This window comes from Apodemus sylvaticus, chromosome 5 (assembly GCF_947179515.1).
Source record: "Apodemus sylvaticus chromosome 5, mApoSyl1.1, whole genome shotgun sequence".
NCBI classification, from domain to species: domain Eukaryota; kingdom Metazoa; phylum Chordata; class Mammalia; order Rodentia; family Muridae; genus Apodemus; species Apodemus sylvaticus.
The window spans coordinates 138253318-138268658 of record NC_067476.1 but is presented as its reverse complement, the minus strand read 5'-3'; the positions used below and the strand labels follow the sequence as shown (position 1 = coordinate 138268658).

The 15341-nt window shown below is 48.2% G+C and overlaps 1 protein-coding gene across 7 annotated transcripts in view; it reads left to right on the top strand.

Annotated features, from left to right (window-relative positions):
• The first annotated feature begins 7525 nt into the window (after positions 1 to 7525).
• The window catches only part of Bcl2l1 (BCL2 like 1), a 49883-nt gene continuing 42067 nt past the window's right edge, over positions 7526 to 15341 (top strand). The window contains exons 1-2 of one of the 7 annotated variants that reach the window (XM_052183926.1): positions 7526 to 7739; positions 9235 to 10220. In XM_052183926.1, the coding sequence (XP_052039886.1) occupies positions 9345 to 10205 (861 nt within the window). In that variant the 5' untranslated portion in view covers positions 7526 to 7739; positions 9235 to 9344 and the 3' untranslated portion in view covers positions 10206 to 10220. Of the gene's footprint in view, positions 7740 to 8001; positions 8546 to 8571; positions 8951 to 9034; positions 9151 to 9216; positions 10221 to 15341 lie in introns of those variants that run through there. The other 6 variants (XM_052183929.1, XM_052183930.1, XM_052183925.1 and 3 more) reach the window with 6 other exon arrangements.

Here is a 15341-nt window from a genome sequence, read left to right as displayed (position 1 = left end):
TTGTTTTCAAGACAGGGTTTTTCTGTGTAGCCTTGGCTGTCCTGGAACTCACTCTGTAGGCCTCGAACTCAGAAATCCACCTGCCTCTGCCTTCCAAGTGCTGGGATTAAAGGTGTGTGCCACCACCACCTGGATCTTTTTTTGTTTTGTTTTGTTTTTGTTTTTTTTAGCCCATGAGTTTTAAATAAAAGAAAGAGAACCTGAGTTTGAGTCCCAGTACCTATGTTGGTGGCTTATGACCACCTATAACTCCAAGGAATCTGAAACCTTGGCAGACAGACCTACAGACGCATGGTTTGTGTTGTTTGTTTTGGAGACAGGGTTTTCTGTGTAGCTCTGACATTCCTAGAACTCACTATGTAGACAAAGTTGACCTTACACAGAAAGCTGCCTACCTCTGCCTCCCAAGTGCTGAGATTTAAAGGCAGGCACCACCATGTCCAGCCATGGGGATTTAAAAAATAAAATAAAATAAAAATAATTTGCAGAACACAGGACAAAACTCAACAGGACAAAAAAAAAGTGAAAACAGGCAGTTCCCAGGAGAATATCTTCAGGACATCAAAGACATAAAAAGAAGCCTGGCATGGTGGCACTCTCCTGCTTTCAGGAGTTTAAGGTAGGCCTGTGTGTCCCAGGCCACCTTGGGCAACACAGCTAGACCCTGCCTCTATCTATTGAGTTCTGAGAGTGCAGGCATGCCCAGTATAAGAATGAGATTTTGAGCCAGGCAGTGGTGGCGCACGCCTGTAATCCCAGCACTCTGGGAGGCAGAGGCAGGAGGATTTCTGAGTTTGAGGCCAGCCTGGTCTACAGAGTAAGTTCCAGAACAGCCAGGGCTATACAGAGAAACCCTATCTTGGAAAACAAAAACAAAAACAAAAACAAGAAAAAAAAAGAGAAAGAGATTTTGTCCAGTGCTAATCATTAGGTCTCAACCCCATGACAAAAGACTGAGCAGCCTGTTAGGATATCAAGGTGGACACTGGCCACCAGTCTACCTGTTACAGGGTCCTAGCTGGCAAACTGTACCCGTTACCCAAAACTCTCCAGCCGAGTAACTGGGCTGAGCTCTCCTTCCCCCAGCTCCTCTGATTCCTGTGTGATTCATTCTGGCTGAGCAGGCCTCTTGGCCTCTTTGCTCTTGGCAGCCACTCTTGGTTCCCACTCTCCGGCCGGCCTCTTGGCTTCTGGCTCCCTCCTGTCCCTCTTCCCACATGGCTCCGTTCAGACTGGTGGCCACTAACAGTAGCAGAGGGGCTGGAGGGATGGCTCAGTGGTTAAAGCACTTGTGGCGCTTCCAGAGGACTGGAGTCTGGTTCATATCCAGAGGCGCGTGGTCGCCTGGACTCCAGTTCCAGATGTAACGCCATCTTCTGACCTCCTCAGACTCAGACTCACAGAGACACAGAAAATACTTTAAACTTTAAAAATACATCTAAAGTCAACACGTTTTGTTGTTGTTGTTGTTTTAAGTAGTGGCAGAGGCTAGAGAGACAGCTTGGTGATCAGAAGTACTTGCAGCTCTTCCAGAGGTCCTGGGTTTGATACCTCGCATCCACACAGAAGCACATGAAATTACTAACTGTAACTCCACTTCCAAGAGATCTGATGCTCTCTTCTGGTTTCTGCAAGCACAAGACTCTCTCACAGTACACAGATAAACATGTAGGTAAAACTCTCATATACATACTAAAATACAATTAAAATTTTTTTAAAAATCACCTTTAGCCAGGCTGTGGTGATGCACACCTTCAACCCTAATACTCAGGCTAGGGCAGATGAATCTCTGAGTTTTACACCAGCCTGGTCTATAGAGAACAGCTAAGGCTAAACAGAGAAACCCTGTCTCGAAAAACAAAAAGTAAGTAGTGGTAGAATTTGGGGGTAGGCAGGAAAAGTGTAGTCCTTCCCTCTGCACAATAGAGCCTTAAAATTCATTGTAATAAATAGATATATGATAGATAGATGGTTAGGGTTAGGGTTAGGGTGGTAGAGACGGGTTTAGTTATTTTTGTGGGGAAATCGGCATGTACTAAAAGGCCAGCCATGAAGCTTAACACAGTGATACATGCCTTTAATTTCAGACCAGGGAGACAGGAAGATTGATGTCTGTGAGTTACCAGCTATTCTGGTCTACATAGTGAGAGGGTTTCTCTATTTAGTCCTGGCTGTCCCAGAACTCAATGTAGAGACCAGGCTGGCCTCAAATTCCTAGAGATCCTCCTGCGTCGGCCTCCAAGCCCAGCTTTATTCCCTATTTATCTTATTTTTAGACAATGAATGCTTTTTCACGAGGGATGGGAGTAGGGGTTGGAAGGAGGAGAAGCGGATGAAAGAAAAGGGGGAGACCCCCAATCTCTGTCCTTATGGTGCTGACATTCCAGTGAGAAGGCAGACCTCGATCGAACATGAGAAATACGTAATTGTGCGGGACGTAGTTAACTTAGGAGGTGAGCCAGATGGCACATGCTGTGTTGGCCTGAAGGATGTCAGTCAAGAAGAAGAGACTGGCCGGGTTGGATCCAGGCAGCAGGCAAGGAAGGGCAGGGTCTGCCTAGGCCATGGCTGCCCCATGGACATGTGGCACTGAACAGCAGGTCCATGTGGGGCTGGGGAGCTGTCAAGTTCAGCCGGGACAAAGGGTACCTTTGTTAACAAGGAAGGTGCAGCAGAGCTGTGTGTTCAATACTGGGCAAAAGGTGACTGATGGAAAGAAAGAAGAAAGGAAGGAGTGATGCCATTCATTTGTTCATTCCAGAAGGTCCAAGTCCTTCCAAATTACGAAGTGAGCCTGGCCCAAGGGTCTCTGCGCCTGTCATTGCTTCCATATCCACTGAGTTCTAGAACTCCGTTCAAATGCCCTTCCTGGATGAACAGGAGGCTAGGCAGTCTGAAATCAGTGAAGCAGAGCTCCAGTGCTGACACTAGATGTGGATGACACTAGATGGAGTAGGATGGACCTATTCCATCCACAATCTTTGCATCACCGAAGGCAGGGCCAAGGGCAGAAATAAGGCAATCAGTGACCAGTCTGCTGTAGTTTCAGAATTGGAAATCACCTAAATCTTCATAAGGAAGAGAATAGTTCACGAAACTGCCTAGAATGCAACAGTAAGTAGCACTTAAGTCTTCATGACTTTCTGAGAAGCCAGGTGGTGGTACATGACTTTGATTCCAGCACTTGGGAAGCAGAGACAGGCAGATCTCTGTTGAGTTTGAGACCAGCCAGGTCTACAGAGGTTGTTCTAGGACAACAAGGGCTACACAGAGAAATCTTGTCTTGAAAAATCAAATAAAAACATAAAGTAAAAATAAAAAATAAAATAAAAACAAATAACCCTTCGGGCAGTGGTGGCGCATGCCTATAATCCCAGCACTCTGGGAGGCAGAGGCAGGCTGATTTCTGAGTTCGAGGCCAGCCTGGTCTACAGAGTGAGTTCCAGGACAGCCAGGGATATACAGAGAAACCCTGTCTCAAAAAACAAACAAACAAACAAAAAAACACCCCAAAACAAACCCCTCCCCATTTTCAAGTTAAAACATTAAAATATAGGCATTCCAGCCAACCCTAACAGCCTGGGTTCCATACCCTGGACCCACATAGTAGAAGGAGAGAACCAGCTCCCACAAATTCTCCTCTGATCTCCATATGTGGACACATACACACACCGTTTTGCTTTTTGTTGTTTTTCTCAAGGTAGGGTTTCTCTGTGCAACCCTGGCTGTCTCAGAACTCACTCTGTAGACCAGACTGGTCTAGAACTTACAGAGATCTGCCTGTCTCCACCTCCCAAGCAAAGATTAAAACAAAGCAAAACAAAACAAAATAAAGAAACAAATGAACAAACAAAACCAGACAAGGCTGAAGTTGGAGCATAGTACTGCAAAGCTAATCTGACGTGTGAGAGCTTGGATTTCCACCATCGCACAGAGTATTGGTGTGTACACACATCATAACTCACTGTGATCCTACCATGTGAAGAGCCTGACACATTTTTTATATTCATATTTTCATATTTTGCTAATGAAGCTAAGCTAGTACAATTGCTATATGGAACACTTTGCTCATATTTATTAAGGTCAAAACAGATTAATCTGCTCATACACTGATAATTGGACTTCTAGGAATTTTTATCTTACAAATGCCAACATATGCAACACACATATTAGACAAATTATAGTATTATTTGTAATGGGAAAAGACTGGAAACTACCTAAATGTTCCCAAAAGCGGAAGTGGGAGATCAAATGGTGGCGTATCCTTACAGAGTTAATGTTTTTACGTTCTAAGTTTTTTTTTTTTTTTTTTGGTCTGTTTTGTTTAAGACATGGTCTCACTCTGTAGATCAGGGTGCCCTCAAACACACAGAGATCCCCCCACCTGTTCCTCCCAAGAGCTCAGACTAAAGGTGTGTGCTGCCAGAGTTCACCATGCTCCGTGGGTTTGTTTTTTTTTTCATTTGTTTGTTTTTAAGAATTTAGAAATCCAGGCCGGTGAGACAGCTCAGCAGGTGATAGCACTCAACCCTGATGCCCTAAATTTGATCCCCAGAACAAGATGTGGCCATTTACGTGTATAATCCCAGCCAGAACACTCTGACAGCCAAGTGGGAAGCAGGAGCCAGGGCAGTAACAGCTGCAGAACAAGAGAGACTGCCTCAAAAACAAAGGAAACAAGCAAGGTGGGGAAGAACCCTACTCTCTGAGTGTTCTCTGATCGCCAGAGCCTTAACATTCTCTCCCCTCCCTCTCTCTCTCTCTCTCTCTCTCTCTTTTTAGATTTTTTTTTTTATGTATGAGTGTTTTGTCTGCATGCCTGTGGTATACCACATGCATGCCTGTGCGGTGGACCTCAAAAGAGGATGTCACATGGAACTGGAGTTACAGATGGTTGTCAGCCACCATGTGGAGGCTGGGACCTGAACCTGGGCCTTCTGAAAAGAGCAAAGTAAGTGCTCTAAACCACCGAGCCATCTCTCCTGCCCCACCTAATATCCAATGATCAAATCGGTCACCAGAGAATCACTGGTTATAATGTGTTATACATTTGTACAAATTCCTTTTTAAAAGATATACTTACTTGCTAGGTGGCTTGGCATGCGCCTTTAATCCCACACTCGGGAGGCAGAGGCAGGTGGGTCTGTCTCTATGCGTTCAAGGCCAGTGATAGGTAGACCCTGTCTGGAAAACAAACAAACAAAAAAAAGGAACCAAAACAGCCCCATTTATTTGTTCAGAAGACAAGCTTATTAGTGGCCTGGAGCAGGGAAGGAGCTGATTCAGAATCACCCTTCTGACTATGAGCATCATAGAGGGTCGGCACACACCAGCCCATGGTCAGGCCTTATGGTGGGAGAACATTGAGGATCACACTAGAGGCAGCACGACAGTGCTGATGAGAGGTCGTCATAGAAATACTAAGAAGTTAACTTAAGGTAGATGGTGAAAGAGCTGCTATGGAGGAAGGAGGGGAAGAGAAAGGGAGAATGAGGAAAACTGAGAGCAAAACAGTGGGGGGAAGAGAGAGAGAGAGAGAGAGAGAGAGAGAGAGAGAGAGAGAGAGAGAGAGAGAGAGAGAGAGAGAGAGGCAGACAGCTTTTAACCTTTACAAGGCTTCTCTAGGAGCTAAGGGACCGGACTATGGCTCAAGGAAGAAATGCAATAGCATATTTATTTACAAATTCCTGTTACAGCCTTCCAATAGAGCAGCCAGAGGGGAAGGGAGTCGCAGATCAGGTGTGTGTACCTTACCAGGAGCTGGACGGTGGGGAAACAATTTTGAGTTAGTTCTTTCCTTTCCATATGTGGATTCCAAGATGGAAGTCCAGCTGTCAGGCTAAGAGGTGAGCATCTTTATAGGATGAGTCACCAGCCCCTGTCCCTCATTTAACCTTCGAGTCATTGCAGCAAAGCCCTTTGATCTTTGGTCTCTGCTAACAGGGGAACACGTGAGGCTGACACAGGTGAAAACAGTGTAGGACACACACACACACGCCGGCCATTCAGATCCTGTGAATGCTTCACAGCTGCTCATTGAATTGGGTAAGCCATGACTTTGGTTTTAGACTGGCCTGGGTCTATTCTGATCCACCCGACCACCCTACACACACAATCTTTCTTACTTCATGTAATTTATTAATTTCTTTTAGACTCTGCCTACTTTGACTGGTTTAATTACACCCACCTGGGAGCTGTATGAGGTTCAGAGAAGATAACGAGTTTGAAACAATTCTGGTGTGTCCCTTCCCACATGGGCTCAACTCTCCAACTCACACCACAATTTCAGTCAAGGGGTTTCCCAAAAGAGTGGAATGAACTCTGTGGCCAACAGTATATTCTGCCACATCTTCTGTGAAAGACGATGGATGAGTTGCTGTCTCCAGACTGTCAGGTGATGTCCAGAGGAGGAGCGTCTTCCTGACGCCATGTTGTTCCACAGCCAGGAATCAGCAGAGAAAGAGCTCCTGTGTTGTGTTATGTTATGGACCCTAAGTGTCCAACAGTGATCATCTGCACACCAGGAGGCTGAGATCTCAGCAGCTCTCAGTCCACAAAAGCTGAAAGACTGCTCTGAGTTCTAGACCAACCTATGGTGTACAAGTGAATACAAGGTCAAGGGCAGCCCAAGTTAAACATCTATGTAAGGAGACCCTGTATAAAAAGAGAACATGCCTTGCAAGCTGAGGAGCTGAGTTCCACCCTTAAATAGAATTAACTCTTAAAAATTGTCCTCTGACCTCCACACAAACATGGGGGGCACATACACACCCACACTCATGTGAACATGCCCCAAATAAAATAATTTTTGAAAAACCGAGTTATAGCTTATTTGGTAGAATGCCTGACTACTATATAGGCACAATGCTCTGGGTTTGATTCCCCAGCAACACATCAACTATGTATGTATGTATAATAGTGAGACAGAAGAGATGGCTCAGTCGCTAAAAGTTGGGCTCACCACCACCACCACCACCACCACCACAACAACAACAAAAACGAAGGTCATTCTATGCTACATAGTTAAGAGGACAGATCGGGCTGAAAAACTGCTAAATAAATGTCTTTCTACTGCACTGGTCAGCCAGAGTTGGAGTTTGCATTTTTAAAAAGATCACTCACTCACTCTAAGGCAACTCTCATTTCATCGTCATTATCACAATGTTAGGCTTTTTTTCCTGACATTTAGAGATGACCTTGTTTGTATATTTTCATAGTTGGATAGTCTCCACCCCTAAGGTGTAAGTCTTCATAAAAACAGAGACCCTGTCTTGCCTCTTTCATAACCGTCTTCAACAAACCAAACAAACTAAGGGCTTTCTATTCTTCAGGCTTTTCAAGTAGTAACTGATACACAGCCAATGAAAGGTCAATGCTGCCATCTATTTTTAAAGTGAGGGAAGAAATACACAAGTTGGGAAACCTGTCCGGTGTTGGACACCCGGGGAAAAAAGCACTTTTTCTGTAGTATACAAAGGGATAGATGGATGAAGGAACTAGATTGAATGAATGTGAACCGTTGGTGTTCCATGCGCCTGTGACTCCGCAAATCGACCGCCAGGGGACGCTGCTTTCCCACGTCTCGACGCCAGTCCCTCCTGGCGTGCACTCCTTTTGCGTCTCGGGCTCGCGCGCGCTGCCGAGGCACCGGAAGTGACTGCGCTTGCAAGTTCTCCCGGTCTCTTCAGGGGAAACTGAGGCCGGCTTCTCCGGGAGATTCGGCACGAGCAGTCAGCCAGGTAGGCCGGCCTAAGTCCGCGGCGCATTTCCCAGCCGCAAAACGCCCTTGTGTCTGGAAGCCACTGGGCCTATGAAGGGGGGATGTGGCCCCCCAGGGCTCGCGGGGCTCGCAGGTGAGAGCGCCGCCTCCCCTGTGCCTGACAGGAGCTGCGCCCAATGGAAGCCTTTGCCGTCCCGCTTCCGTGCCGACTCGACCCGCGGATTGGCTAAGCTGGGGCGGGCCGCGGGGGCGAGACCCCTCCTTCCAGAGAGGTCTAGGGGGCGCCCCTGAGGGAGGGCGGTTGCCTAGCAACGGGGCGGTGGCTCGGCGGGTACCCGGCCTAGGGGGAGCGCGAGCAGTAAGCGAGGCCTCAGCCCACCCACCCGGGGCTCCAGCGCGTAGCGGCCTCCGGTCCTCGAGCCCTGCAGGGGGCTCCAGGAGGCCGCCTTGGGCCCGGCTTCAGGAAAACGAGGTCTCCGCTGTGGGAGCCTGGACCCTTCTTCCTGACCGGTGGCGGGGCTCAGCGCCTCCCCCTCACCCCGTCTTTGTGCGGGGTGCCGGCGGCCATTGTGTCCGGGCGCGGAATGGAGGACCTGGCAGTCCCCCAATGCTATGTCCAGGGCTTTTGGGAAATTCAAAGACAACTAGCGGTGTTTGTGGGCGGGGGGGTCTCCAGCACACGCCTCTCGGAAAAGCCCGGGAGTGGTCTTTCCGAAATCAGATCGCAGTTCCGAGGCTGTCTTCCCCCCTCTTCGCGTCCCTGCGCGGAACCTTGAGATTCACTGAGAAGTCCCTTTAGGGTTTCGGAAGCCTCGTCCAGGGCTGGTACTTAAATAGAAAGAAAGAAAGGAGGGGTGGGGGGAAATTACACTAAAGCCATACCTCCGGGAGAGTTCTCCTGACTCCCAGTAGGAGGCGGAGAGCCAAGGGGCGTGCTAGAGCGAGGGGGTTGGGCTCCTCCCGGGTGGCTGGAGCCTGCGGAGCAGAGAGCGGCCGCCCTCGATCTGGGCGATGGAGGAAGCTTCGAGCGAGGGGGCAGGTTCCTAAGCTTCGCAATTCCTCTGTCGCCTTCTGGCCTGCCTACCAGGTCGCATGATCCCTCCGGCCGGGGCTGGTTTTTTTTTTTCTTCTGAGTTACCGGCGACCCAGCCACCACCTCCTCCCGACCTATGATACAAAAGACCTTCCGGGGGTTGCACCTGCTTGCTGTCGCCGGAGATAGATTTGAATGTAGGTGGTGGTGGTGGTGATATGCCAATGGGGGTGACTTTTGGAGAAAGGCATTTCGGAGAAAAAAGGGGTGGGTGGTTGTAGTAAAAAGAGGCTGATGAAACAATTCAAAGCTTGCTGGTCCTTTCAATTTGACTTCATTGAAGTCCCTTAGAACCTGGGTTCGGACCTTTATAAGAGCCACAAAGAAACCGATTCCGGTACCTGGAGGAGGAATGGGAATATTGTAAGGTAAATGACATGCATATTAAATTTTTCTCCTGAAGCTCTTTCTCTCTCTTCAGAACCTTATCTTGGCTTTGGATCCTGGAAGAGAATCGCTAAACACAGCAGACCCAGTGAGTGAGCAGGTGTTTTGGACAATGGACTGGTTGAGCCCATCTCTATTATAAAAATGTCTCAGAGCAACCGGGAGCTGGTGGTTGACTTTCTCTCCTACAAGCTTTCCCAGAAAGGATACAGCTGGAGTCAGTTTAATGATGTCGAAGAGAATAGGACTGAGGCCCCAGAAGAAATTGAAGCAGAAAGGGAGACCCCCAGTGCCATCAATGGCAACCCATCCTGGCACCTGGCGGATAGCCCCGCGGGGAATGGCGCCACGGGCCGCAGCAGCAGTTTGGATGCGCGGGAGGTCATCCCCATGGCTGCCGTGAAGCAAGCGCTGAGAGAGGCAGGCGATGAGTTTGAACTGCGGTACCGGAGAGCGTTCAGCGATCTAACATCCCAGCTTCATATAACCCCAGGGACAGCATATCAGAGCTTTGAACAGGTAGTGAATGAACTCTTTCGGGATGGAGTAAACTGGGGTCGCATCGTGGCCTTTTTCTCCTTTGGCGGGGCACTGTGCGTGGAAAGCGTAGACAAGGAGATGCAGGTATTGGTGAGTCGGATTGCAAGTTGGATGGCCACCTATCTGAATGACCACCTAGAGCCTTGGATCCAGGAGAACGGCGGCTGGGTAAGAACCACGCCCCTGTGTGTCCGCCCCTTGTGTCTCTTCTCTGTGAAGATCCTAACTGCCCTTTTTGGTCTCTCTCCGTTGTATGGCATGGTTGTTGAAGATATCAGTTGTTCAGGAGACCTTCCTGGCTTCATTTTAATACAAGAGGTTAACTTTGGAAATATAGATGACCCAGTTTTTAGGGGATCTGTATCTTTCATTCTGGCTACCCTTGTGGCCTCACGGTTTCATAGTTTTGTTCCAATTTCTCAGCAAAGAAAAACAGCCTGTGTGTTTACTTGGCTTAAAACCTGAGAGTAGCAAGTTCTCCCTGCCTTCTGCTTGCTCCCACGGACTGGGTCACCTTGGCTGGGGTGATGGACATAATACCCAGAGAAACTGCAGAGCTGATGACCTCAGGCTCCTGTGTACTCGTGTGCATGGTACTCAGACCGTTTGGCCAGGCAGGAGCCCACTGGCTTGAGTGGCTGAGTATTGTCTAATTTTAGAGGACAGTGGTCTGGGCCAATTGTGTTTGTGCTGTGCCCCTATGTTCATTTTTCTCCAAGGTGTGCGACTCTCTGTGTGGTTGGCTTGTTTGTGGAGCCCTTGCTGTGCCATATATTGAGCCCCAGGACTTTGCACCCCACTGCCCTGGATCGGTTGGTTGGGGATCTCCAGCTGCTCTGCCCAGTGTTTTTCTGGTCAGGGCCCTGGGGCCTCTTTACTGAAGCACTGTTTTCTGGCAGAGCAAGAACCTGGTTTGTGAGGTTCCATAGGAAATTAAGATTTGGTGACAGACTGGATGTGGGTGTGAGTCCTGGCCCTGTCACTTAACTGGCCATGTGACCTTGGACAGGCCTTAGTTTCTAACAGACTATTGTGACTCTCAAAGATAAAGAGAGCAGAGGCTGACACCAATGAGTGCCTTTTCTTCAGAGAACCCTTCTGCTCGCCACCTCATCAGTCAGGGTGAGATAGAGGTGAGAGTCCCCTTACTAGTAGCCACTGTGGTAGGCATTTATTATCCTTCGGAGTGAACTGCATTCTGGAATGGGGAATATTGCGGCTTCTGAGACATATTCTGTCCCCTTAGAATATGTAGAAAATGGACAGACTGGGAAATAAGTCATCCATTGAAGGAAGTGAGGTGGAAGGGCCATGCCCCGTGAGCTCCGGAATGTCAAGAATTTAGTTGTCTATCGGCTGGGCCTAGGGCGGGGCAAGCATTTTGCTTTACTACTGGGCAAGAGACCTCCTAGGTTTGCCCCGAGACCCCATCCTGTCTCTAGTTTCCCATTTCTTTCAAACTTCCTCCCTCTTCCCCCCCAGTAGCTCTTATAAAGGCAAGGAGGTCACTTGTCAGTAGAGGTCAGATGACCAGGGTAGAGTTGGCTGAGGTAAAGGTGGGTTCCCTTGAGCAAAGGGTTGCTAGACTTGAAAGCCAATCTGTAAATGAACTCCCTGGGGAGATAAATGATTAAATAGTTCCTGTTGGTTTGTGCTGTGACCTCTTCTATTCATTCTCTTGCTTTGATTCTCTTTTGGGGCAAATATTTGTTCAGCTGATTTCAGGAGGAACGGGATTCCAGTGCTTCAGACACACCCTCTGAAGCATCTCCAGGTAGATGTGAGCCCTTTGCCTCTGTTGCCTGCTGATGGTCTTTAGCTGACTGAGTGGGCTTAACAACAGGTAGGGGTCTTGCCAGCTACAAACAGTGGGCAGCTGGAAGAGGTACCTGCTGGGCCAGCCAGCCTCTTGTCTGCCAGCTGCCCCGGATTACAAGTCTTCCTCCAATCACCTGGAAAAATGCTAAACTGACCTAAGGCGGGCAGCTTGGGGGCAGATTCATTAGATCTTCACTGACTAAAATCCCACCTTCCAATGTCTCTTCACTCAAGAATCTCCAGAGCCTGTTGGGCAACATACCTGGTAACTTGCCACTTGTGCTTGGTAAGCAGAGAGGGAATGTGTGCTGAAGAGCCGGTTATGGCAGAACCATTTCCAGATATGCGTTCTTCCCGACACCAGCGAGTAAGAAACATTCCCCTCGGTGTTATTTGATCCTTGGTGGAAGATGCCCGCCTGTCGTGTCCTTTAGGTACAGTCTCCTCTGAGCTGCACAGATGCTGCAGTGGCATCCCCTGACTTCCTTGGAGGCTGCCGCGATGAGGTCTTCAAGTTCAGGTATGCTCAGAATTTAGCATCTTTTAGGAAAGGGGAAAGAACTTTGCCTTTCTTGTACCTTGAGTACCTCGGTGTTTTATCCTTTATTGAATGAGGCAAATTTACTGAGCAGCTACGATAAGGCCAGCAGTGTGCTGGGTGCTAGCTTGAGCTAGACACACTCTCTCTCCATCCTGGAGATATGTAGTCATTTGTGTGTTCCATACAGGAACTTTCCAGGGTACGTGAATTTATTACCAGGTTGTACACAAAGCTCCCAGTGGCTCAGTGACCAAGCTTAAGTGTTTCTCAGCCAACTTAGTGTCTTAAATTGAGGTTGGCCTAATTTCAGAGTCCAGACTCTTTCCATCCATGCCTTGTTCAGGAAGTAATAATCCAGACAGACTAGCTAGAAACTCAGGGCAACTGTTGGGCTGAGAAAAGCATGCCTGTAGAAGGTACTTATTCCTTGTTGCAATTGTAGTATTGTTCGGGTATCTGAGAACAGTGCCTTTATCATCATCAGCAGGTTCCTAAATATGTAGAAACCTCCAGTTATGGTACTAGGAAACTCAGGCATGGCAAGTGCTGAGTGGCATCAGGAGTTTGCCCAGTCATGATGGCTTCTTGTTAGTGTTTTCCTTGTTAAAATCTCAGCCTTGTCAATCATTGAGAGTGGCATGTGTACAAGGAGACAGATGGCCTGCCCCAGAATCTCTGTTAATTGTAGGGTGATTCGTAGGATTGGAACTCCAGCCTCTGGCCATACTACTGCCCACCTGCCTGAGTCACCTGGAAAAATGTTGTACCTGTTTGTGTCTCTTGTCTTTTGTCTCTCCTACCTGTAAAATCGAATAATGATACCCAACTGCCAGAATAAAAGCCCTTCCCTAACCTTAATTGTAGGGTGGATGCACATCTTCTCCAGAATGAGCTTCCTCCCTCAAGGCTCTGAACTTTACCCCCTGGAGTTACTCCTTAAGAAGCTAAGCCTGTTCACTGAGACCTAGGCCCCAGCAGATGAAACTCTTTTGGGGTTTTTTTTTTCTTTGAATGTGGGTGAGGTTCCAAGTGGGCCAGTCACTTTGATGTAACCAGCCCTGGAGATACCCTTTGCCCAGTGGAAACACCATTGCTAGGAGCAGTGAGCGGGCGATACCGGGAGAGCACCTATCTTGGCCTTCCCCAGGCTGCGGCTCTCCTCTTACCTGTAGTGGCTTCTTGAGTGCAACACAGAGATGGACATGTGCTTAGTTGAAGCACCTCAGCTCCATTTGCAAATTTGGCAGTTCTGTGGTTTTCTTGGGGAAGCCCCATCAGAAACCCCAACACAGAAATTCTTAGTAACCTCCTTCAGGTCTCCAATGAAGTGAAGTGTCTCAGGGGCTCCCCCTTGGGACACCTACTTCTTTTCAGTGTCCTTTTTTAGGTGGCTCTTAAAACTCCTTGGCCATCAGAGGGTTTTCCAGACTCCCTAAAGCAACATCCCCAGCAACCACACGGAGCCCTTCACCTTCTGCTTGAAATACCCAGGTAATTTTCAGAGGGCCCCAGTGGGACCTGGAGAGTTTCTTGACTTTCTTGTGGACAACCATCAATTTTGTTCGGGCTGTGTGAAGCAGTATTATTAGCTGGACCCTCTCCCAGCAGACTCCTGTCCTAAGGCCAGTGGGCTTGATCAGCCTTCTCTTGTGCCTAGCCTCCTGGTTTTTCTCCAGCCCTCAACCTACTGCCACAGGCCTTGCTTTTTGCAATTGCTGCCTTGTCTGGGTTAGTGTGCTTTGCTTTAAAGGTAGCTCTCAACAGAAACAACATCCTCAACTCCCAAGGTCCATCAAGATTTCTGCCCCTATCCCTACCCTCCAACCAAAGTCTGTAGGATCTTCCCGATGACTCCTCTTCTGAAGGAATCACTCTGGATCCTGTTGTCCCTACAGCTCAGTCTGTCTTCCCCACGCCCACTGGGCATCTAGTGATACAGAGAGTTCCACTGGGTCTTTGTTACACCTAGTGAGACAAATTGCCACCAGCGTGATATTCAACTTTTGTTTGTTTGTTTGTTTTTCAGGACAGGGTTTCTCTGTGTAGCCCTGGATGTCCTGGAACTCACTCTGTAGACCATGCTGGCCTCTAACTCATAAATCCGCCTGCTTCTGCCTCCCAAGCGCTGGGATTAAAGGCGTGCGCCACCACTGCCCCGCTAGATATTCACTTCTATATATGATCCCTTGCTTTTTGTATAAGAGAAGGAAGCTGTTAGTTTAAGCTGGCGCTGAGAAAGCATTTCTAACACTGTGCTCTGTCTGCTTGAGGCAGAGTCCACATTTTGCTCACACTGGTTATCTCAGCCCAGAGCACAAGTCTTGGGCTTAGTTGTCACCAATGAAAAGATACTGAGTATCTGAAGAAAGGACCTTATCAAACCAGAGTAATAATGGTGGGCGCTTCCTCCGATCCAGTTATTGAGCCTCTACTTTGCTAGGCTCAATACTAAACAAAATAGCAAATACTAATACTAAACAAAACTAAGTTTTTGCCTCATGTAGCTCATTCAGATGGAAAGACAGAAAATACATAATAGAAGTGAGGCTCAGTCTGTAAAATGCTTGCTGTGCTAGCAGAAGAATCTGAGTTTGGGCCAGCCCATGCTTTTAATCCCAACACTTGAGAGGCAGAGGCAAGCTGGTCTATAGTGAGTTCTAGGACAGCCAAGGCTACACAGAAAAACCGTCTCAACCCACTGCTCCTCCCTGTGCCCCCCTCCACTTCAAAACAAAAAAAGAATCTGAGTTTGATCACTAGGGAAAAAAGCCAGACACAGTGATGTGCACTTGTAATCCCAAAGCTGGAAGGCAGAGACGAGGGATTTCTGGGGCTTACTGGCCAGCCACTCCTGACTAGTAGACCAATGTGTTGGTTCTAGATAGCTCCTGAGGAGCAATATCCAGGATTGACCTCCAGCCTCTGTATGCACATGCATAGAAATTGGAACTAAGCTGAGTGTACACACACACACACACACACACACACACACACAATGTATACCCAGCAGTCCATTGATGATACAGCCTGGGAGCTAGAGAGATGACTTGGTGTTTAAGAGCTCTTGCTGCTCTTCTAGAGGACCCAAGTTTGGTTAGCTCCCCACCCCACCCTGTGTGTGTGGGGGGGAGGGGGACAGAGGGAGGGAGGGAAAGAGAGAAGCATTAGCTGATACTAGGAACTCTGAAGAAAATAAGGGAAAAAAGCAGATTGGTTCATAGATAATGCCTAGCAAGGCAGGG